The following is a 23,737-nucleotide window of genomic DNA, read 5'->3' as shown; positions in this document are numbered from 1 at the left end:
CATTTTATTCTTATTTTATTATAAGAGGTAATAAAATATATTTTGGTTAGAAATTTTCTATTGAATGGCAGTTTAAGAGTGGTTTCTATCAAATATTTTTGACATTATATGATAATACATTCATGTGGATTTGACCCATAAAAGAAAATATTACATTTTGAATGACTATAAATAAAAATAGGAGTAAATCTTATGATTTGTTTTAAATCTCAAATTTGAGTAATGAGAATTTTAAATTCTTGTGTTTACATCCTTTGAAATTACACTATTTATAAATGAACAGTAAAAATAACTATTAAATTGTGAACCAATTCTTTAACATAAACCAACAATCTGGTGTGTCATAATATTTTACTGTCCTTGCCATATAAGCGACGAATTATGTAACCACTTTAAGGACATGCAAATTGATATTGGTATTAAGCTAATACAATCGAATGATCATAGTAAACCTAATTATCAAATATTGACGTAAGTAATTACCGTTTGTGATACCTGTAGTTGTTTATTAATTTTATGTTGGTGTGTACGTTTTTGTATTAAATAATTTGATTTTCGTTAATATAATCACGCATGCGCTGTTAATACATATTCATCACTTCTACTCAATGTTTTGTATATATATTATTTATGTGTCCCCTCTATTTTCAACAAGAGCTGGTTTTAGAAACAATTCCTTTCTGAGCAAGGTTTTTAATATTCCTGAAATGGTTATGTTTAATTTTAGAAACTTTCTATAAGATATGGCAATGGAACAAGTTGTTGTGGTTTTCAAGAAACAAGTTTATTTTTTAATGTCAATGACAACAATAATAAAATAGTAGATACTTTTAGATTCACTTGCAAATTCTTCTACGATTTATCTTTAGCAAGAGATGGCCAACCCAAAGCATCTTGCAGGCCACATATTGTTTTTATTAAAATAGAGAAAACTTATAATCTGTGTACAAATAATAAATACGTAATAATACATAAAAGTAAATTAGTATTAATAAAAAAAATACCGAAAATTTGGAGTAAACATTTTGAATCGAATTAATTATTATAAAATGAGTTTTGGTGTCACTAAGTGACTACTAATTAAAAAAAAGGAGTTCCGCTTCGATAGAGTACAAGAGTTTGGATATCTGGGAGTAACGGTAACAAGTAAAGGGGACGAAATCAAAGACAATCGACAAGATATTGGGAAGAGGCAATGAAACAGTTGGAGCTCTAGGAAACCTATTAAGATCCAAGGGTAGCCAAGCTAACATTTTAATAGACAGTTACACAACCTACGGTGTTATATGGTAGTGAACGTTGGTCCATGAATAAGAAAGAGGAAAACAGGCTAAAAGCATGGGAGAGAGAGACATTGCCTGCTGTCCTGTTTTATATATACAATTTTAATCCTAGTAATCCTTATTTTCAAATTCTCCTACAAAATGTGCAGTTTGAGAAGGGCTCTTTCATATTGTACGTCTGATGAATTAGTTTTTTTTTCAACTTTCGATCACTACGTGCAGAAAAAGCGAGCATGCGCTGAAGGCGACTGAAACTACACACACCGCCATTGTTGACATTCAGGCGTCAGTCGGCGTTATGCTACAGCCACGTAAATATGGCCGTCACTATTGATGCTCTCGCCAAGTGTGAATTGCGAAGTGTGATTCGTTTTCTATAGGATTAAGGCCATAGTTCTACAGAAATCCAATGGAGAATGAGTCGTGTGTATGGGGAAAACTTCATGAGTGATGGTGTGAAAAGTTTTAAGGTGGCCGTAATGATGTGCATGATGAATGGGGCCATGGACGCAAATCTCTAATTTCAGATGACCTGGTTCAACAATTTGACAGAATGGTTAAAAAAAACTGCAGATTCACCACTTTGTCTACGGAATTTGCAGAAGTTCCAGGGTCTGTTGTGTACTTTATTGATAATGAACGGTTAGGTTACATAGACGGCAACTTTCTTTGAAGAGGGTATTGAAAAGCTTGTCCATAGATATGACAAATGTCTCAATCTCTTCGGTCATTATGTCGAGAAGTACGTGTACCAATCTTTTGGTAAAAAAATTATTGTTTTATATGATTGTCTTTTATTTATAGCCTATCGGAGGTTGAAAAAAAAAACGGCTCTCGTACTATATGTTCCATTACATCATTTTTTCAAATGAAATGTACAAACATTCCAAGTCGTTACAGTGTTATATAATATACAACATAAGTTTTCTATTTGTTTAATGCTTGTCAAATATTGCTAGGTCTCGTTGCTTTTCTTGAATACTGCTAACAGATTTGAAAGATTTAGGTAGCCGTTGAAATTTACGAGTCTAATGAATTTATTAATAAAAGTTTAAACTATTTTGGATACAATTATAACGCATAAAAACATGACAAAGCTCATTGAACAACGTATTAATATAAAATCCAAAATTCAAATTCTAAGCACCTGTTTTTCATTTAACAGAAGATTTTGAAGAAAACTTGCCTCATTTACTGAAAATTCTTTTAAACACTGAGTGACTTTTCAAACGTTTATTCAAGTTAGTACATACATTTGCTTTTGACTCAAATATGAACTTTTCACATTTCATTTCACGTTCTTTTTCATTCACTAAAGGACGCTTGGCATGACGCAAGTCAACGTGCATTGCAATATTTCTCGATGCAAAGTATACATAGGTGAAGTTCAGCTGATTATTTTATAAGATCTCGCACTTGCACCATTATCGGTTTGGTGCAATTCTGAGAAAAAAATGAGTTTCTAATCTACTACGTCTCTTGTCAAAAATTTCTTAGTTATCTTAGATGTTTTATTTTTCTAGGCCATTTGTCAAATGGTTCTTAATCCATTCTCAAATATAATTTTGTAAGTTTTCTGGACCAATTCTATAGAGGAATTTTTGTTTTCTCTTATTCTATCTGGTCAGGGCTTGGCACAATATCGCCTAGGTGCTCTTTTCTGCCCATCAGACTCCAAAAGCAAGGCAGCAGCCTATAAACCTATAATCATGATGCAATGGGAAGAGACTTGCGAAATGTTAAGCAGCATGTAATATTCGTCTATGTAATATTTTGATCTTCCAAAAATTGTATGCAATTTCTTGCAAGTTGTCTTCCCTCATGTCAAGCGGCCTTAATTACTTTTAATGTCAATTTGAATAAATTCACATATTTTACTCATAAAATTATTATAATGATGAACAAATTTAGTTCTGTATTAAAGTTATATTCAGTTTTGAATAATTCATAAAAACGTGGTGTTGTCAAGGTAGTCCAGTTTAGAAAAAAAAATGCGATACAATTCGAGATATGAAATTTTCAAAAGAAATAAATATTTTTGTTGTATTTATTATTAAAATAAAAACAGTCGAAGCGTGGATGGGAACAACGATCAAAACTTGACAACATTGTAATCGCCATGTTTAACCTTAAACTTTCTTTTATAAATATTAATTAGTTTAATTCGTGAAACTAAGAAAACGAAACATTTATCATGAGTATCTGTCAGTAACGACCTTTTCCGATTGCCCCAGAGCCCTGAAAAATGAATGACTAAAAAATGGAATCGGAAGGAACGATTTATATTGTTTTAATTTTGCCTGTATCTATTATTTCATTTTAAATGTTATATTAATTACAATTAACGTTTAAAATGGAATTAAGCACCTTTCTTTGTCACTGAAATAGGTATTTTTACGACGAAGAACAGATCATGTTACCATCTGAAGTTCCCTTTTTAATTTTTTTGCATCAATTATTGCGAAACTTGTTTTTTTACATTAGTTAAGAACTTCATGTCTAACATCTTGGAATAGATTCTAAATTGAATTATTATCATTCCAATAAAGAGTACAGTTGTAGCAATAATAAACTGATGGTATTTAAACTATAACACAATTCACATATAGGTATACATATTTGAAGGCCAACGCACCTAGATATTAACCACGTTGCCAGACAACTGTCGTACATGATCTACCATGAAAGAATTTGTTAATATAGAATGTGTTTTTATAAGTTTCGATCCCCCTGTATATAAAGTATTTTTAAACTGTACGGTTTATGCGTAGAAAACTGCAAATCTTTATATTTGGGTTTATGTAAACTAAATCCTGACATCATTTTGTGAAAATGGAATTATTATGTTTATCTCAATGTCATTTTTAATACAATTATACAATATCATTGTCACGGCCATTATCAATCTACAGGTTTTAATTTTACTCTAAAAACTAATTAATAGGAAGGTTACATACTTAGCGGAACAAGTAGTGACAGGGCGACCTAAACGAAAAGAAATGTAAGTGGAATATTTGTCTATTGGATTAGAACGAAATAATTCAAGGTGCCATGTATAGTAACCGTCATGGTATGAGTCTTATGACCTGTCTTTCGTAAAAACGGAAAATACCTACAGCAGTACCGAGAAATCCCAGTTGTAAATCATTTAATATATATGTATGGATGATGGGGTGTCTAATACACACCGACCCAAAGGATCTATTGAGACCCTTTTCTTTCTGCGATACTGGGAAACCCAATGTTTACAGCTGACCTGTTCATTCCACTCCTTTTAAAAAGTCATGATTTTGAGGTGGCTGTAGTTACCAGAGTGGTGAGTTCCATAGTGGCTCACACTTCGAGAAAATGTGGATAGTGGTTTCGTCTTCATTGCATCAAAATTTATACGCCATATTATCTGCTAGCGTCTTCAGGTATTTTTTGAGGCGACAGTGCCCCGATAGGACTCTTGTTAGTATTTGCAGATTGTTCTTACTTAGGTTGATAGATCTTCTCTAGTTATAGTTCCCTGAAGAGTTTTTGCCTATCTCAGTCCCTGTAGGTAATACCAATAATTAGTTTTGCTCCTATCTACCTTCTTTTCCATTGCTTTTTACATTGTTCAGCAGCTGATAACACGGAAGGGTTTGTCTGCCTCCGTTTTAGCGAGCTTATTAGCTATTTCACTTCCCTTTTTCTTATCTAGCTTGTTCGATTTTTTCAGGCAATCCCACACGAGTTTAGATTTTATGATATTGGAGCTTAAAGCTCAAATAGTTGCTTGACTATCGGACAGGATGATGATCTTTTGTTTGCGATTGTTCCTTTCTAGATTGAACTGGATACATTTTTCAATTACATAGATTTCTGCTTGAAAAGTTCTTGGTGTATTGCCCAGGCTTTCAGAGGGTTTGGTTCTGGACCCGTACACTCCTCATCCAGTTCTGTCTGACATTTAATGGCATTTCTATTCATTTCTTGTATGGTGTTATGGTCCCACTTATTTCTGAAATTTAGTATTGAGGTAAATTTTTTCTCAAAGCTAAATATTTTCGATACATTTCCTGAGGCATGTCCCAAGATAAATCATTGGATAACAGCCGGGTAGTCTGACCGCCCAGCTCATGTTTAGAATGTTTTTCTTAGATGTTTCAATGAGTGAGTTTCAGAGATTTCAATCACTAAGTTTAAATCACTGTTACAAATTTTAAAATCTCTGGCACACTTATTGATCAAATACAAAACGATTTAGAATGTCATTATTGTAATAAGTGTTTAACAGAGTATTCACCTGCAGATTCTAAGAGTAATTTTTACAAAAAAAAAACACCCATATGGATAACCATTAAATAACAAATCAGCCGCTATTATGATGGCCGTTTTTAATTTTGTTAATAAGTTAAATATCAAATATCTTAGTATGAGTTTATTTGTCAATTTTTTTATATCAATGTTTCGACTGTGGAAATACTATACTTACATATCCTAGATGCAGAATTTCCAGAAAAGTTAAAAATCAATAAGAAGGCATCATTTGTCGCGTGATGCTAGTGAGCAACGTGTACCAAGGATTGGTAGAACGATGTTCAAATCCAATCAAAACAACAAATGAATTAACAATATTCAACAGTGCAATCCTAACCTAACCAATAATATCCCCATCCATGGAAGTTATCCCAACATGAGAGGGTTAACCTCCAGGTAATAAAATAGTTAACCAGAATTCAATATGTATTCAGATATCGGTAATCCTCGGAAGTATAATTAGTTTATAGAAGTATTTAGTATCACATTTCTTGGAAAGTCTTCGGGGCAATTCATATACGACCCTTACAGTAACCCGGATTAAAATTTGACCGCGGGACGCAATTCGTATGCAATCGTACCAGGCAATTTTTTGGGTCTAACAAGGGTCAGTATCTGATTGATTGTATGGTGAAAAACCGTAAACAAAATAATCATTATAGGATGACGGTTATTTACGAATTTTGTCATATTATTTAAGAAAGTACCATGAAATATACTTATTTTTTTTCATATATCATACAAAAAATACTTAATATTTATATTATATAAGTAATATTTCATTGAACAAGGTGCTAAGTTGGCATTTCTGCAACCGTTGGCGATATTCATACTGAATACACTATTTACACCACACACTCACAATTACACTGTCTCGATCTCGATCCAAACGCGCGTCAGACAGTGTAATTGTGAGTGTTGGTGTAGTGGTGGTGTAAACAGAGTATTCAGTATTAACAAGGTGCTATTTGTAATAATCTCTGAAATGATTAATTCTATTAGATTTTTTTACGATAAAGTGTTTCTGAATGTCCTAAATAGATAATTATGATTCTAAAAATAACCTCTGCTCAGGTGATTCTTTGAGATCAATTTTTTTCTTGATTAAAATCTTCGAAGCATGACTTAAAGAAAATATCAATGAGCTCACTTTCGATTTGTTAGGCAATATAGACGTAATTCAATTTTAAGATTATTTTAGTAAAAAATTCTGACCAAGGCCCCTCATTTCGGCCCTGGATTTTCTGCGTTCGACTGATTTTTGAGACCGCTATCTCTCACTCACAATAAAAAGCATCAGTATATTTCCCAAATATGCAAATGAAGAATTGTACCAGTAAAATAATACTACCCCTCATTTTGATATCTTCTTCATCATCGTACGTTAGGATTTAGTCCTGTGTTTACGTCAATGGTTGCCTAGCTGCAGCTGGGATGATGAAGACCAGCTTTCATACCATCTTGTAGATGGTTGGAGATGTATTCGGTTTTTCTTCTTGTGCAATCTTCGTCAACCTGTCAACTGACATTCTGTCCACGTGTCCACGTCTCTCCATCCCCTTCCCCAATTTCTCGCCCATCTCACTACATCTTAGATGTCATATATCAGCCTTATTTCGTAATTTCTCTTGTGGTCAAATAATGAATTTCCCGCTATTGATCTCAGTGTTCGCATTTCAGTAGTTCTTAAAAGTCTGTTAGTTATGGTGTTCTCTGCTCGGTCTCTATCGCGTATGTCATTACTGGTCTCACACAGGTCTTTTATATTCTGACTTTTCATCCTGGTAGCTTTTCCACCAAATTACATCTCTCAGGTACCCTGATATTAATGACGACTTTGTTGTTTGAGCTTTCACTTCATTGTTTAGATTTCTATTACTTGTTCTCCTCCTTCTCCTAGATATTTGAATCGCATTACTTGTTGTACACCCTGATCATATATTGCGAGCTTACATCTTCTCGCGGTTCTATGGATACTGTAAAAGATTTGGTTTTCTTCAGGGTCAAACCTATACAGTAGCCTTTGTAAGTTATCTTCGTTTTCTGAGATGATCACTGCGTCATCAGCATAACATACTATTTTTATTTCTTTATTTCTCATCTGGTATCCTCTTCCCGCTTGCTTTACCTCCTTTTGATATGTTGTTCATAATTATTCAGATTAAATATGTTCAAATCATTGGATGGAGAAGGGGGTTTAACTAATGTCCGGCCAAGTCACCAGCTCTTACACAGCAAGTTTATGATACATTCTAAGCGTGGTCTATTAAATTCAGAAGACGATCATCTTTGAGGCCGAATGACAGAAGTCATAGTTGCAGAAACATTCGACTTATTAAAGAAGCTATAACGGAAGAATTACATCATAACATTTACGAGAAATTTTACCCTAAAGATACCTTACACAACCGGGCGTACACATGATTTGCTGCGGATAATATTGAAAAATTTTGAATCTGGAGGTATTATTATATTATTGTACAGGTATTGTAATACTTTTTGAAATACCAATTACATCACAAAGCAAAGTGTGCGTCTTTGAAGATAAAGATCAGAGCTAGTGAAAAAATCACGTTCATTAGGAGATAAATGATTGATTCTTGAGAAAAACAGATTTAGTAGCAAGTTTGAACATTCATATTTCTCTCATTTTACCCTAAAATATTTTTACTTATGATGGTATTAGAAATTACAACCGTATATATACAAATAAGTAAAATTTTTTCAAAGGAAATTTTAGTCTACCGGTTTTTCTTATTGACATTATAAAATTTTATTATATATTTTTAAAAAATAAATTGAAAATTGTTGCTCATGTTGATACATAAATGTCAGACTTAATTACTTCATAATATAAGACAGCAAATATTTACACTATTAACTTTTTATTACAGAATATACCGCCAAAAGGGAACACATCTTTCAGTGTTGTATTTTTGGGCAGAGAAGAAGGCTTTATAGAAAGCGACTTATATATCCACACTTCTGAGGGATTTCTCAAATATAATGTAAGATATTATTATAAACAAAACTTCAGCAATTTATCATACAGACACTATTTTGTTTAATGTCAATAGAAAATTCACGAAACTAACATTTATGATAATAATAAATTTCCTGATATCACGAAAATTACTTTCAAAACTTTATATCGATATTAAGTCCATTAAAAGTGGTAATCACTATAATCTATAGTGATAGTTAGTAAAACAATAACCGTACTTAATTAAGCATTGAAATTCGTTAATCAGCTGAATCCGTCAAGGTTTTTTTTAATTTCAAAATATTTACAAGTATTAAATATCCTGAACTTGAAGCAAATTGGGATTTATAATGAAATTAATACTAGTAAGCACTCATTTTTTTTTATAATTGATTCATATTAAATGAAAAAAATAACCATAAATATCTTAATATAGTTGATTATGAATTATATATACATTTTCTAGTTTTTTATTTGCTAAATGGATCAATTTTCCAGTATCATTAGGTTTAACAAATTTTCTTGACCCAGTGGCACCCAGAAAAGAGAATTGGCTCAGTTATAATCATTAAGATGGTGATGCAGTATATTTTGAGATACAAGTCTTTTTAGGAAAATGATTTTAGTCATGTTCAAAGTATATACAACCTACATAAATACAAATTGGGATATGCCTTGGAAATAAAAAAGCTGTAGAATCAAAGGGAATCAGAATACCATTCTAGAAATGAAGAAAAATGCCATCAAATGGTATATGAATGAAAGAATTAGAATAGGAGTGTACTTAACCAGACCTAAATACTCTGAGAGCTTGGGCAATACATTAAGTATTTTTTGAGCAATGGAATTGGAAAATGTGTCCAGCTCAATCTACAAAGGAATTATAGCAAACAGGAGTTTATCATATTGTCCGATAGCCGAGCAACCATTAGAGCACTAAGTTTCAATATCTTAAGATCCAAGCTATTTTGAGAATGCCTAAACAAATTGAATGAGCTAGATAAAAAGATTAAAGTTACTGGGCTGCAGAACAAACTGGAATGGAAGGCAATGAAATAGCTGATAGACTTGCTCTAAGTAGGGATAATCCTTCATAGTTTCTTTTATGAAATCAGTTACAAAACCATGAAGAGAATGAGAATGAGGATACTGAAAAAGAAAGTAGATATGAAAAAAAATCAGTTACTGGAATAATCTACAGATGTTGAGGCAGGCAGATACTCCTGGGAAACTATAACCATGTATCAACCTAGGCAAGAACAATATACAAATAGTAACAGGAATCTTGTTGGGGCCTCGTCAGCTCAATGGACACTTAAAGACTCTAGGTTTAGCAGAGAGTGCAACATGCAGTTTTTGTTGTGTATATCCTCATTCTCTGAAAGACTACAGAATTTTAGAGTACTATACCTGGGAACCTATGAAATAGAAGACGCAAATTTTTGGCAGCTAGATCCATCCCACATCCTATCTTCCTAAATGAGTGGGATTAATAAATAAGCTATAAAGTATCCCCAGTTCCACAGCCATAAACACAATAGATCTCACTCTCAAAAAATTGATTTATCTCATCATCCATCATGAAATGTCTGCTCCAATTTCTCTAGTTTCGTGGCATCTCAAAGTATACAGAGCTACCCTTGTATAATTATTTAGGTTACTTTATTTTTCTCTCACTATAATATGAACAAAATTTACAGTTAATTGTCAATTTTTCCTTTTTATCTAATATAAATTCGTTTTTCAGGTACGTGCTGCTAGTACATTTAGCCATTATAGAATACGACCCATTGTTGGGGTCAAATTGCCATTAAATTCAAGTTTCGCACCATTAATTTATTTGCACAATCCTCATTTGGAACCCCTCCAAGTAAGTTTAGATTTTATAACTTTATTTAAAGTAGGTAATGGCTAGAAAAAGTTTATCTCTTCAAATAAAAAGTTGAAGAACAATGTGAATCTGTTGATTAGATATCAAACTAAAAAAATAAATTAACACTTATTATAAATATCATTAAGGTAGAAGTTTGCATATGAATACAAAGGTGTCAGTCATTTCTGTTATTATGGTAATATCAATTATTTATTTATTGTTTATTTTAAAGAGATTTTTTTTATAATATAGCAACAGATATTGAACTCTTGTACCCAAGAGAGTCTATATTGATTCACAACCATACCAGCATGTTTATGTTGTTCAGAGTACTAGATTACTGACAAAACCCGCTTACGAAGCCAACTCCACTTAAAACTAAAGGTTTAACTATTCAGATGTATCAGTGTAATTTTTTTCTGAATTTTCTTTCAGAAAAAATTTCCACAATACGTAAATAGGTTCAACCACAATACCAAGTGTATAAGGAACTTTTAATGAGAAAATTCCAATAATAATTATTCAATTTTTTGTTGGTTTCAATATATTCCAAACAATATGAAAGGGTTTTCTCTTTTTTACAGATTGTAGAAATATACGGAAATGGAGGGGGATTTCATCTTGAACTGCCAAATGGAGAACCAGAAGGGTCAAATGACATATGGGAAATCGCTCCTCAAGAAACAAAAGCCATAATTAGGGTGATTTTACATGCTGAAAGGTTGCAGAATTATACTGCCTATGTCAGGTATCAATTTTCATATTATAAGTATGCCACAGATACGTTTTTTCTTTATACTTATAGATTCCGAATAGTTTAGACTAATACTCATATATTTTGTAAAAATTATACACAACTTTTTTAATATTTTTTTCTGAATTAGTTATTCATATAGACATTAACCACCTATCAATTATTATTTGGACTTGTTACTTGGTGGTATACTTGGTGAATTCATAATTTAACCGTTACTGCTAACTATACCATAAAAAGTGTATATTTTAACATACAATTATTTTTATTATTTATTCCAATAAAAATTTGAGAATATAAATTTTAAAGAATTTTTTTTTAGGATACGATTGAATAAACCAAATCTGACACTGGTAGTTCCAGTGGAAGTGGAAGTAACAACTGATACAGAGATCGTGCACCCACGAGGTTATGTAGATTTAGGTTTAGGAGGTAGTTTGGATTTAGCCAGTGAGGTTAAACTGTGCCTTTCGAATCCTAACAAAAAACACGTAAGAGTCCATAGTATTTCTACGACTTCCAAAGCAATCACAGTACAACATTATAATATCAGATTACCACCTGCTGTTGATACAGATGAATTTGCAGATCAATGCGTCGACGTAGGGATGCTAACAGTCGACTGTAAGTATTAGTAAACTACTGCTGTGAGCATTAATCTTTATTATTAATAGTGTAACAATTAAATATGAGTTATTGTTCTTTCCTCTGTAGCTTGGTCTTAACCTATATGATTACCCAGTTATAGAATATACTAGTGTCTTTAAGTGTTCTAAAACGCTGAATTCCTCTAAAGAACTTACAAGAATATTCTAAGGCTTCAGATTAGAAAAAACATTCAAAGTTTTCTAAACCTGGATTTAAGTTTGATTTGTCTTGTATTTTCACTTTTTTGTGTTTAATATATGGGCTATTTGTGTGGTTTTTATGTAGATTACCTCCAAAGTATAATATATAATAAGGCCACCATAAACTACTGTTTTGATATGCGTTTTGAAGACTTTCCTTTAACCAAAACTGCACTTCAATGATTTTGATTTGGTTTTCATCACAAAATTATTTTAACTAAATATTTTGAAGTATGAGATTTTTTCGAAATATCAATATTCGTTCTTTCTGGATCAGGTATATTTTCTTATTTTATAGCCTTGTAATGATTTGTTCTACTGTCTTTTGTCTATTGCCATTACCGCCAATTCCTCTTTTTGCTTCCTTCATTTGGTCTATCCCTTTCTTTCTTGGTCTCCTCCTTCATTTTCCAATGTCCATTAATTTCCTCGTTAATCTGTACTCACTCTTACAAAAATGTGCGTTCTTATAATGTAACTGTTTCTTCTATAATTTAAGTGTTTTATTACTTTTCTAATGTGTTCATTTTCAATCTCAATGTTCCAATTTTCTACTGGATATGTTATAGTTATTACTGCTATGACTTTTTTTAAATATCCATATCTATATGATTGGTTCCAGAATTCTTATGTAGATATATCCTGTTAAAGAGGTTTGCATCTGTTTTTTTCTTTGGTCAAGATACTTCCAAGATATACATACTGTTACTCTTTCTGAAATATGATCATTATATTTTATTTCCTTTGCCCTTCAATTTTTTCAAATTCTGGCGATTACACTCTCATTAGCTTTTGGATTTTATTCTTTAAATTTTTATACAAGATTGAAATTACATTTTTCAGGGAAGACTGTTTACGAAACCAAAGACTTTACAGGAAAAATAATAGTGAAATACAGGAACGGTAAAAATAAATCCGAAATACCGTATCATTTAACAGTTTTAAAGGGTGGATTAACTTACGATCCACTTACCACCTCCTATTTTATGAATGACAAGGCAGTAGATTTATCGTCCAGACTGTTCAAAGTTAAAAATGAATTTGAAGAATATATTTATATTTCTGATGTTATTTTTCCCCAAGATGCTCATTTGTATTTTAAGGTATTCTATCATTTTTATTAAAACATTATTTTAATATTTATTAAATATATATATAATATATTATATATATTAAAAGGTTTCTTTTTATAAAAGTATTCACCTGCAAGGTTTTATGGAAAGGTTCTAGTTTAATATTGGTTTCTATTTTTTTTATTTATCAAGAAACATGAAACTTAAACAAACAACATCGTATTTACTGTAAAATTTCTTATTACTCCAAAATACTCATAACTTTATTAGACGCACTGTATTTTTTAAATAATTTTGTTTCTTAAGATTTGTTATGCAGTCATTGTATGTTTAAACTACAATATTATTAATTTTTATTTCGAAGATTTGTTGTAGATTACCTATTTGTATTTATTTTTAACATCTGGCAACACTGTGTTCACAATGTGATACATGAATGTAAACAAGTACAAACCTGTACATCTCGTCGGGTACGGGCGTGTTTCTGAGGCTTTATCGACTGCGATTGTTTGTTGAACAGTTTAATACTACTCAGTTATTTGTTTATTTTATATGTAGTGTTGGAAAAAAATAATTGGACTTTTTTCATTATGGGTAGAAAAGGCGATCTTTCACCACGTAAAAAAGCTGAAGTGAAGGACCTTGTGAATGTGAAAACATTTACAAACCGCGAAATTTCACGAAGATTGAAGGTTTCTGAAGCTAGTGTACGACGCATAAAAAAGAAAATTGAGTCAGGAGAGGAATTAAGTCCAAAAAGAAAGAAAAGATGTGGTAAAAAACCAATTTTCACTCCACAGTCAGAGATGTTTGAAGAAAATTTATCTAGAAAACAGATTTGCTAGCACAAAGATGATAAAATCACAACTCCAGGATGCTAGCGTTAATGTTTCTGAACGCACTGTTCGAAGAACATTGAAAGAGCTAGATTTTAAGGCCTGTCGCCCCACCAGGAAGCCCTAGTTAACAGCTACAATGAAAGCCAAGCTCCTGAAGTGGGCCAAACAATGGAAAGACAAAGATTGGACTTCTGGAGATCGATAAGATATTGTAATTTAATCAAAAAATTACACATTCATATCATTTTCAGTTAAATAAAGCAAAGAAACATGGAAGTTTGTATATTTTTTTCTACTTTTAACGGGTCTGCTTCAGTGACGAAAGCACATTCGAAATTTTGCAGAATAAAGCTCTATATGTGCGTCGATGTTGTAGAGAAAAGTTTCATCCTGACTGTGTCGTTCCAACGGTTAAACATCCCACCAAATTGATGATTTGGTCAGTCATCAGCGGCAAGGCCACTGGACGTCTGTACGTCGTAGAGAAATAATGAGACAAGATCAGTACAAAGAAGTATTACAAAATCACTTGATTCCGCAGCTGAGAGAATGGTTTCCAAATGGAGAACCGCTCTCTTTCATGCAAGATGGAGCTCCCCGCCACATTCCTCGGTCCGTCAAAGTTTTGTTGACAGGAGGAAAAAGAAGAAGAAAATTTGTGAGTGCTAATGAAAAGAGAAGTAGCTAGGGATATGATTACCAACAAACCCAGCTTTTAGAAAAGATTATTCATGTGTGGAATCTTTATCCTCAAATACAGGAGACAGTACAGTCTTGCATTGATAGCATGCCGCGCAGAATTAAAGCTTTTATAGCGGCTAAAAGTGGCTCAACTAAATATTGATTTTTTCACTTTTCTGTAAAATTTAATAAACATTTGATTTTATAAATTAATGTTGTTTTATTTATGTTAAATTAATTGGTCAATTATTAGATAATAAAAAAATAAAAAACAATGCAATTTAAAACAATAAAACGGTACAATATCACTCGGTAGTTAATATTTTACATAAAATCTTGCAGTGCGTCTAATAATTTGGCCAGGGATATATTTTCATCTTCAACTGCTAATTTTATAACCATTCACTAATCAATTGAGCAGAGCCCTGCTGTAATTTTGAATAAAAAAACCTTGGAATGAAGAATGAATTACAGTTGGTTTTATTTTTAGATTCAAGACCTCTCTCCAAAAATATTGAAGCCTGGCGAAGAGGTGAATCTCTTTAATATTAAGTTGAAGAATAACATCAGATTGTCTGATTTACAACTACACTCTCATATTATTATAAAAACTAATATTTCTAGCGTACGAGTTCCATTATTAAGTTATAATGGGAAACTTCAAGTGGTAAGTCATAAATTAACTGTTTTTAGTAAAGAATCTTCCAAAATTACCCCAAGATTTAGATTGAATAGAAAATACAGCTTTTAATGCTTACCTACATTAATATTTTTTTTGAATAATTAATATAGGGCTCTTTATAAAGTTAACAAATTGGGCAAATGGCCCCTCAAGATTTTGCTGGCACATAAAGATTTTTGTCAAAATTTTTCTGCATAACTTTGGCTAAAGTTCATTGATGCAGTGTTTAATTTTCTTCTGTTAAATTACACGATTTAAAGGAACAATTATGATCGCTGAAACGACCAGGGAATGTCTCATGTAGTAATGATTTGTCTCAGAGTGTAGGGCATGTTATAACGTCTTGTTGAAGTCACCTATTGGCTACACCAGTATCATTTAATTTTAGCAGAAAGTATTGTATCATGTTACATTATCGAGAACCAGTGATAATTACCACTTTACCATTTTCATCTAGATGAAAATGTATTATTAATCTTGTTCAGGAATTCCTTTCCCTGACTACAGTTATTGTGCTGTACTTCTTGCATTAATTGAATTTTTTGAGCAAGTTTACCTTAATTTTGGTACACGTGCATTAAAACACTATATTGAACTGAGCTTTTAGAATAATTCTCATCATCATGTGGAAAGTATTACTTTTTATTCAAACAAAATATTTTTCACTGGGTTTCTTCCATGTTTTCTGCATTAATGTTATGATTGATAAGGATATGATTCTATTACTGGCAATGAAGTTCAATTTTTTATCTATCTTTAAATTAAGACATAATGAAATAATTGAATGAACTTTTTGCCTCTCGGTATTATTTCTTTTAATTTCTATTAATTCCATTCATCCATCCAGATTACATTGATATTTTGTATGTTAACTATCGGTGATTTTTATACTGAACATTACACCAATATATTCGTTATTACCTTCAAAGTCCAAAGGTAAATAAACTTACTCAAAGTTGTAAATATATTCAAGGTGATAAACGGTATTATCCTGCTCAGTTCAACTTTGGTATTCTCAGTAGATCATTTGGTTATTGAAATAGTAGTAAGCAATGTGTTCAGTAGTATGAATATTACTAAAAGTTCCAAAAATCCACCTTAAAGATTTTGTCTTACTTTTTACATTACACATATAATATCCAATACAAAAGAGTTTTAACAAATTGCTTATGATGTCTGAAAAAGATAGCTGAAGTTTCTTTGTCTTACATATTAATTCACTTGCTTGAACGTATCAAAGCATTTATTATGAACATATTTTATTTGTTTAATAAAATTTATATTTTTCAGCATTTACCTTTTAAAAGTAAAGATTACTCCTTGGACATCGGCCTTTTAGGCTTCAACTCACTCAAAGAAGTGTATTTTATGGTTGTGAACAATAATCCAGTTACATTGTATTTAAAACATGTTCATTCTTCCATTCCCATGACGCGGGCTGGTATCGTCGGCTGTGGATCAGGCGACCACAGACTCGTATTATTCCGTGATTCATTTGACAATCTATCTAAATGCGTAAGTTGATTATTTGTTTAAATGAATTTTGTTTTGAAGATAGACAGTTGCATCTCAAAAAACTAATTTTGATAACAAGAGTTTACTTTAATATATGCTAAAAGCGAAATATTGCTAAACAACCATCTTTCTTCTTTTTTAACCGTCGCTACGGTCCTTTGAAAACCAGGGCCTTCTCAACAATCGACTGAGCCAAACTAACCATGATTTCAGTTAATTTGGATGTACTCTTTCCACAAACTCTTCATGTTGAATCTGACACACTTGATTTGGAATTAGGTATAAGGGTGCGTAGCTTTAAACAATGTAAGAGAAATGGGAAAGTATCTGATAGCAATAAATTAAGTTACCCACTGGGAAAGGCTTTCATTTTTCTCCCTATCGCATGCACACTCGTCAGTAGTTTTTTTTTTAATAAAAGCCAATGAGCAGGTATAATTTTTTGGAATGATCTTGTTTGGGAAGACACCACCAGAATGTTTCTCTTTCAATTTCCTTCTGAAACACTTTCTTATGGATAAGGACTCCGGGCCAATAAAATAAGCTTCTGCTCTTTTTCTGGCAAATATTAGTCTCTCAATTTTTTTCGATTCGTGTGTGATTAAGAACCCAGACTGCAGAGACTATTATCATCAAGTTTTCTCTGGCACTGTCAAGTTAGGTTTAAGTCGATGACATTGAAGCTCAGGGCTTTGATAGATACTTGATTATCATAATAAATCATTGTGTTGTATTTATAATTGTTTTTTTTTAAGTTCATTCATCCTTAAGAAGTTCCCATAGGAGACTAACAAGGATACATATCTGGCACAATCCACAAATATACCAGTTCTTACGGTGAATTTTGAACCGTCTATACCATTTAATCGTACTTCTTTCTTGGCAAGCTTCCGATGACCTTCATAATGCCAAAAGCTTCTGTCAAATAAAAAATGCAAACTGGCCTGAGTTTACCTCTCTCGCCGAAGCATACTTATCATCTTTGATCATTTCTATGAATATAAATGATCGCTAGATATGTTCACTAAGAGCATACTTGCGGCTACCACGAGGCTCACATTGGTAAAACGGTCTTTTCCTCGGCATGTAGGGCTTTTTCAAGGTGGAGTCCGGATTGTTCGAATGCCACACATGAATCAAAACATGCTCTTAATAGGTTTAGACGTCACAAAACACTAGAAAATCTTATTTTACATAAAAGGCTTAAAGCTAAAGCTAAATTTATTGTCAAGCAAAGTAAGAAATCTGCTTGGCAAAGTTATACTTCATCCCTTACCCACCCATATCAAAATTCCTTCTTTATTATCTAACGATCTGCTTATCACCGACAACCAAAAAATCTCTGACACATTCGCACAACACTTCGAAGAAAATTTCAGCATCCATAATCCGGCATCTGATTTTCATAACTCACATATTCAGCCCTCCTCCACACTCCAGCTAAATCCTCTCGATATTGCGTCTGTCAATTTAAATGAACTAAAATTCGCGCTATCGTCCTGCAAAAATTCTGCTACCGGTCCTGATGATGTCCTGTATATATTTCTCAAAACTATCCGACTCGTCCCTCTCCCAGCTCCTTGACATCTATAACATTATTTGGAATACTCACCAGTTCCCTGATGCATGGCGCAACTCTATAATCATTCCAATTAAAAAAGCAGGTAAATCCACATCATCCCCTAAGTCTTTCCGTCCAATCTCACTCATTTGCACTACTTGTAAACTCCTTGAAAAAATAATAATCAATAGAAGACTCCAATGGTTCCTTCAAAAATACAAACTTATTCCCGACGCACAATCGGGTTTTCGACGTAATCGATCTACATACGACAACCTTGTTCTCTTGCAAACAAATATCTCCTCTGCATTAAATAACCATCAGGACGTCATTGCAACTATTCTCGACATTGAAGGCGCTTTTGACTCTATACCAGAAGTGCAATACTGAAATAAACTTACTCAATACAATCTACATGGTAACATATTATCATTCATCCATAATTTCCTAACTGATAGAATTTTCAGGGTTTTGTCTCAAACGGTAAGCTCTCCTTTCCTCATCCACAAAATACTGGCATTCCTTAAGGTTCAGTATTAAGCTCTACTTTATTTATCCTCACAATAAATGAGTTATGTGACAACTTCTCATCTCCCGTAAAATTTGTCCTTTACGCTGATGACCTAATCATTTATTGCCATGGTATATACGCAATAAATCTACTACAAGAGAGATCCCCCTACCTAGGATTATCATTTTCCTCAAACAAATTCATGCTGATAAAATTCTCTCGAAGAAGATCTCACCTGAAATCCCAGTTCAGCTGGTCAATGATCTGAAGATTAACTTCAGACACCTCATTAAAAAATCTTGGCGCGATACATGGAGCAAGAGTACTAAAGCACTACATCACATCCACTCATCTACTTCTCACATTTCCCTAAACTTTTTGAATAGGAGAGAAGCTGTGACAATACGCATCAAACACACGAAACTCACTCACGGCTATTGGATGTCGTCAGAAAGTCGTTCTGTCTGCCGAACTTGTCAAGTTCCTGTGACTGTTAAGCACATCCTCACCGACTGCAGAGAATATTCTACCGCATATCAACAGTTTCATATGAAAACCAACTTCAAGGAGACACTTAACTGCCCGACGGAAATAAAGAAAATCGTGGAGTTTCTTAAAGCGACCAAGCTGTATAAGAAAATATAATTTAATTTATGCATTGTAATAGATTTTGTAACAGTCCTCTATTTAACTTATGATTGCTTTTGTACGCCAATAACCAGCGCTGTCAAGGCACGGTAAACTGAAATAAAAAAAAATATTTTGTTTTAGCACACACTAAAACCATCCCATTACGCAGTGATCAAAGTTACAATTATGACGACTCAAGTGGAAGGGCAAGTTTGGGGAGACATATACGTTGAAACGCAATTTGAAAATTTAAAAATTCCTGTTCATTTCAAAATAGCGCATGGAAAATTGGAAATAGGGCCGGATAAACTTATTTTTGATCAGTGCTTTCCAGTTAGTATCCCTTTTAATTTAATAAGAATTCAATTTATTATTACATTTTTTAGGGCAAGTTGTGTACTCATCCCGTACGAATACATTCGACGTTTAACGAACCTATGATTATAGAAGATATTCTGTCGTTACCACCGGATAAAAGGATTTCGAATAAAAACACAGGACACATTCTTGCTAGGACTTCTAAAATAGTAGGACATATGTTCCTTAATCCCGAATTAGAGTGCCAAACAGAATGCTATACAGGTCTGCAATCTGACACAACAGGTAGGAATTGAGATATTGCTTTAGTCAACTGTTTACTGAAATATCGATGTTTTTTTGTTATCATATTTTATATCAAATCTAAATGGAAACATATAATTTATATAATAATTTTGTTTTAGCTCAATGGTTAAGGATACTGTCGCTCTCTAAATATATCTCCGATTTAGATTCACATTTAGCTAATTTATTTTATACAAGATATTTAAATTTAACCTCTAATGGTACAAAAAAATGGCAAAACATAACATTACGATTAGACACATCTGAAGTGAGAGGTCACATCTTTAAATCCAGGGTGAAAATGAGTTGGCCGAGCTTGATAGCTGATCAAAATATTGAAAACAAATCTGTTCTTAATTTTCCACTCACCCAAGTAGGAAATGTCACTTTCCATAATCTCACCATTCGAAATCCAGCCAGTTATAATTTGATAGTGCAGTTAGTTTTTGACAGAGACTATCCTGCTTTTGAAACCTTATACACTGCCCTACCACCAAACTTCATAGTTAAAAATTTTCATGATAGTTATTACTCTCGAGGTTTCTTTTTCTTGAATGAAACTAAAAGAGAACAAGTAGATTTTTTCGAGCAAATGTTGGGTGTTACTACACATAAAGATAGTATACCCATTTTATTAGCTCCTGGGGAGAGTTACACGGTTCCGATTGGATTCAAAGCTGACGATAATGATTTTCATTCGGCGATTTTATTGCTAAGAAACAATCTTACGATTTTGGAAGCAGTTAGATTAAATGCGAGAAGTGCACAGCCACTTTTTAAATTTGGTAATCGTAGACCAGGGTCAGTGCAACCTTTGATGTTTGAAATGACAGACAGACATTTCAGAGATTGTGAAAAACTAAATGTAGTCGATCCAAATTTCACCGTTAAAAGAACTTTTACAGCTAGAAATATAGGAGAAGTAACTTTGTATATTCATTCTTTTCACATAAATGATTATATCTGTGAAGGATATGGTTTCAAAGTAATGGATTGTGAACCTTTTGCTCTTCATCCTAACCAAACTAAAAAAATAGACATAGCATTTACTCCAGACCTAACTTTATCGAAAATTTCCAGAACGTTGATTTTGAAGACCAGTCTCAATATTCCTGTGAATTATACATTGTATACGACGATACCGCCTGTATATTTGGGACTGTGTTCGGAGATAATATCCAGACCGACATGGGAGACCTACTTGAGTTATCTAACTGTAGCTTCCATGACAATTCTTCTTGTCATTATTTTATTTATAGCGGCTATAGATGCGGAAAGAATACGAAGACAGGCGATAGGATCGTTTATACTACCCAGTAGTTCTACCGTCCAACCTGTATTAGATTTAAGGATGGTAGGACAACAAACGAGGGAAGAAATTCAAACACAAAAACCTGCTATTGTTAAGGAAGAGAAGAAAAGTGAGAATACAGAAAAGAGCGTTTGTAATGTGGAAACAGTTGAGATCAAACCAAAAGTCGAAATGGAAAGATATACAGTGCTTGTTCCTACCACAGGAAAGGCTAAAAAGAAGCTTGGTAAGAGAAACAGTAATGAGCCGGCCCAACTGGAAAATCATTATATGCAGGTGGTCGATAAAATCGAGAAGAAAAAAGAAAAACATGTGGAAGTCAAACATAAAGTAAAGGAGAACAAAGATGACAAAGGAATTGGGAAAATAGAAGAGAAAGAGAAGAAACATGTACAAAATACCGTTAAGGAAAAAGAGGTAAGTCGAAGAAGGTTGTAGGCTTTAACTAAATAGAATTTAAATTGTTTTTAGGTGAAGAAATCTCAATTTCATAACAAAAAACATACCAAAAATACAGTAGTACCTGCATACGAAGAGGAGACTTCGTCGAGCGCGACTGAAAGTAATGGTAGCCTCAATGAAGACCCCGAAAAAGAAAATAACCAAAGAAATACCACAAAAGTTTGCTCAAAAACAACAACAATTAAAAAAGAGAGGGATATTCCGACAACCAACAATAACATTGCTGAAGTTAATTCTCCCAATACAAATGATTTTAAATGCGTTAATTTTAATCACAGTAATCATCACAATAAAATAAAACATCAAAAACCAGCTACGAAAATCGCGAAAACTTATGAAAAAGTCATCAAAGAGAGTAAAGACTATGATAATATACAGAAGACCAATGAACAGAACCAAATTCATACAAATCACAAACAACACCATAATCACCCGAGAGACAGAAATGATAAAAAAAGGGAGAGGGGTTTGAAGGATCGCAAAGAAAAGGGTAAGAGTTAATCTCACTTTTTCATATTGTTTTAGTCGCCTAAAATGTATTTTTTATGTGTATAAAAATTTTAATATTTTAATTTAGTGGTACTTGAATTGTAACGTTAATTATTTTGATTGAGTTTAAGAAAATTGTTGCCCCGACGTGTATATTAATTTAATGAGGATTAAAATTAAAATGTCCTGAAAATTTTCATTCTGCGCCTATTCAAAGAAATCGAGAAAATAGAGTTTGAAAAATATGTCCAAATGTATTATGGATTTTGAGGAGTTGAAATTATAACTTGTAGATAGATGCACCATTATTTGATAAGTGCACTTGGAGACTGAAAGTTCGGTAAAAGTCAACAAATGTATTGATCCAAATTTTATATAAAAACAATCTGACAACCTTTCAAAATATTGCTTCTTAGTCTCATGTACTGAAAAAGTTTTTTATATTTATAACTTGTTTCAATTATTGCAGGTTTTCACAAGAAATCAATGGACAAAAATAAACACCAGAACCTCTCAGAACCGATACAAAAACAAAAATCTCTATGTTTTAACGTTCCGCTTCCTACGCCGATCACATCGACAGTCTGGGGTGAAAGTCGAGCCAAGTTTAGCGATGTCGTATCTCGAAGCGAACCGAGTTCAACATCTTCCAGTAATCGCGTTCAAAATCATAATACAACAAAATCGATAGTTACCAAACCAACTATGTACGTGGAGCCTTACAAACAAACAACACCTACAGAACTAGGTCCGATTGGTTCGAGACGTAATGACAGACGATCATCAAACGAGAATAACCGCAGATCGATCATAGATGGCTTCAATCACGATAATTTTTTAAATGCCGAAATCACCAACAGTTATTTCTCCGATGAACCGAGATTGAATAATGTCGGTAGAGAAAACGGTTTTATGGGCGATTTGAATGGTTGGAGTCAACAAGGTTTTAGTAATAATATAGAGGCAGGGTTCAATGTTCCTCAAGGTTTGTTAATAACTCTTTGAATCATAAGATTTATTTCACATTAACATTAAATGCTTTTTGAACAACATAAAATCTTATGAAAGATACATGTATCCTTCAAAACATTGGATTAATGATTGTTTAACAACGTTACTTTTTAAACTTCATTGACTGCTCAAGGCAATTAAACAAATTAAGGCATACACATTTTTTATAAAACTGCAATACTTACGATATTTTTAGTAAAAGAGTAGTCATCGCATATTTTTGTTATAAACACCTCTCATCTAATAAATAAATTTTTAATAATTTCAAACTCACCTTTCTAGCTTTTTCACGGTGTTCCTTAACCAGACTTAAGAGAAAATTACTTGTACATCATCACTC

The 23,737-nt window shown here is 32.7% G+C and overlaps 1 protein-coding gene across 1 annotated transcript in view; it reads left to right on the top strand.

Moving 5' to 3' along the window:
* Positions 1-23,737, top strand: part of LOC130891565 (transmembrane protein 131) — a 29,184-nt gene that overhangs the window by 3,491 nt on the left and 1,956 nt on the right. The window contains exons 5-16 of the mRNA XM_057796390.1: positions 8,465-8,578; positions 10,301-10,423; positions 11,011-11,174; positions 11,503-11,804; positions 12,872-13,131; positions 15,112-15,288; positions 16,594-16,818; positions 19,662-19,853; positions 19,907-20,123; positions 20,243-21,852; positions 21,907-22,387; positions 22,856-23,371. Coding sequence (XP_057652373.1) covers positions 8,465-8,578; positions 10,301-10,423; positions 11,011-11,174; positions 11,503-11,804; positions 12,872-13,131; positions 15,112-15,288; positions 16,594-16,818; positions 19,662-19,853; positions 19,907-20,123; positions 20,243-21,852; positions 21,907-22,387; positions 22,856-23,371 — 4,381 coding nt within the window. The remainder of the gene's footprint in view (positions 1-8,464; positions 8,579-10,300; positions 10,424-11,010; positions 11,175-11,502; positions 11,805-12,871; positions 13,132-15,111; positions 15,289-16,593; positions 16,819-19,661; positions 19,854-19,906; positions 20,124-20,242; positions 21,853-21,906; positions 22,388-22,855; positions 23,372-23,737) is intronic.

This window comes from Diorhabda carinulata, chromosome 3 (genome assembly GCF_026250575.1).
Source record: "Diorhabda carinulata isolate Delta chromosome 3, icDioCari1.1, whole genome shotgun sequence".
NCBI lineage: Eukaryota > Metazoa > Arthropoda > Insecta > Coleoptera > Chrysomelidae > Diorhabda > Diorhabda carinulata.
The sequence above is the reverse complement of the archived record's forward strand: the minus strand, read 5'-3'. Positions and strand labels throughout refer to the sequence as shown.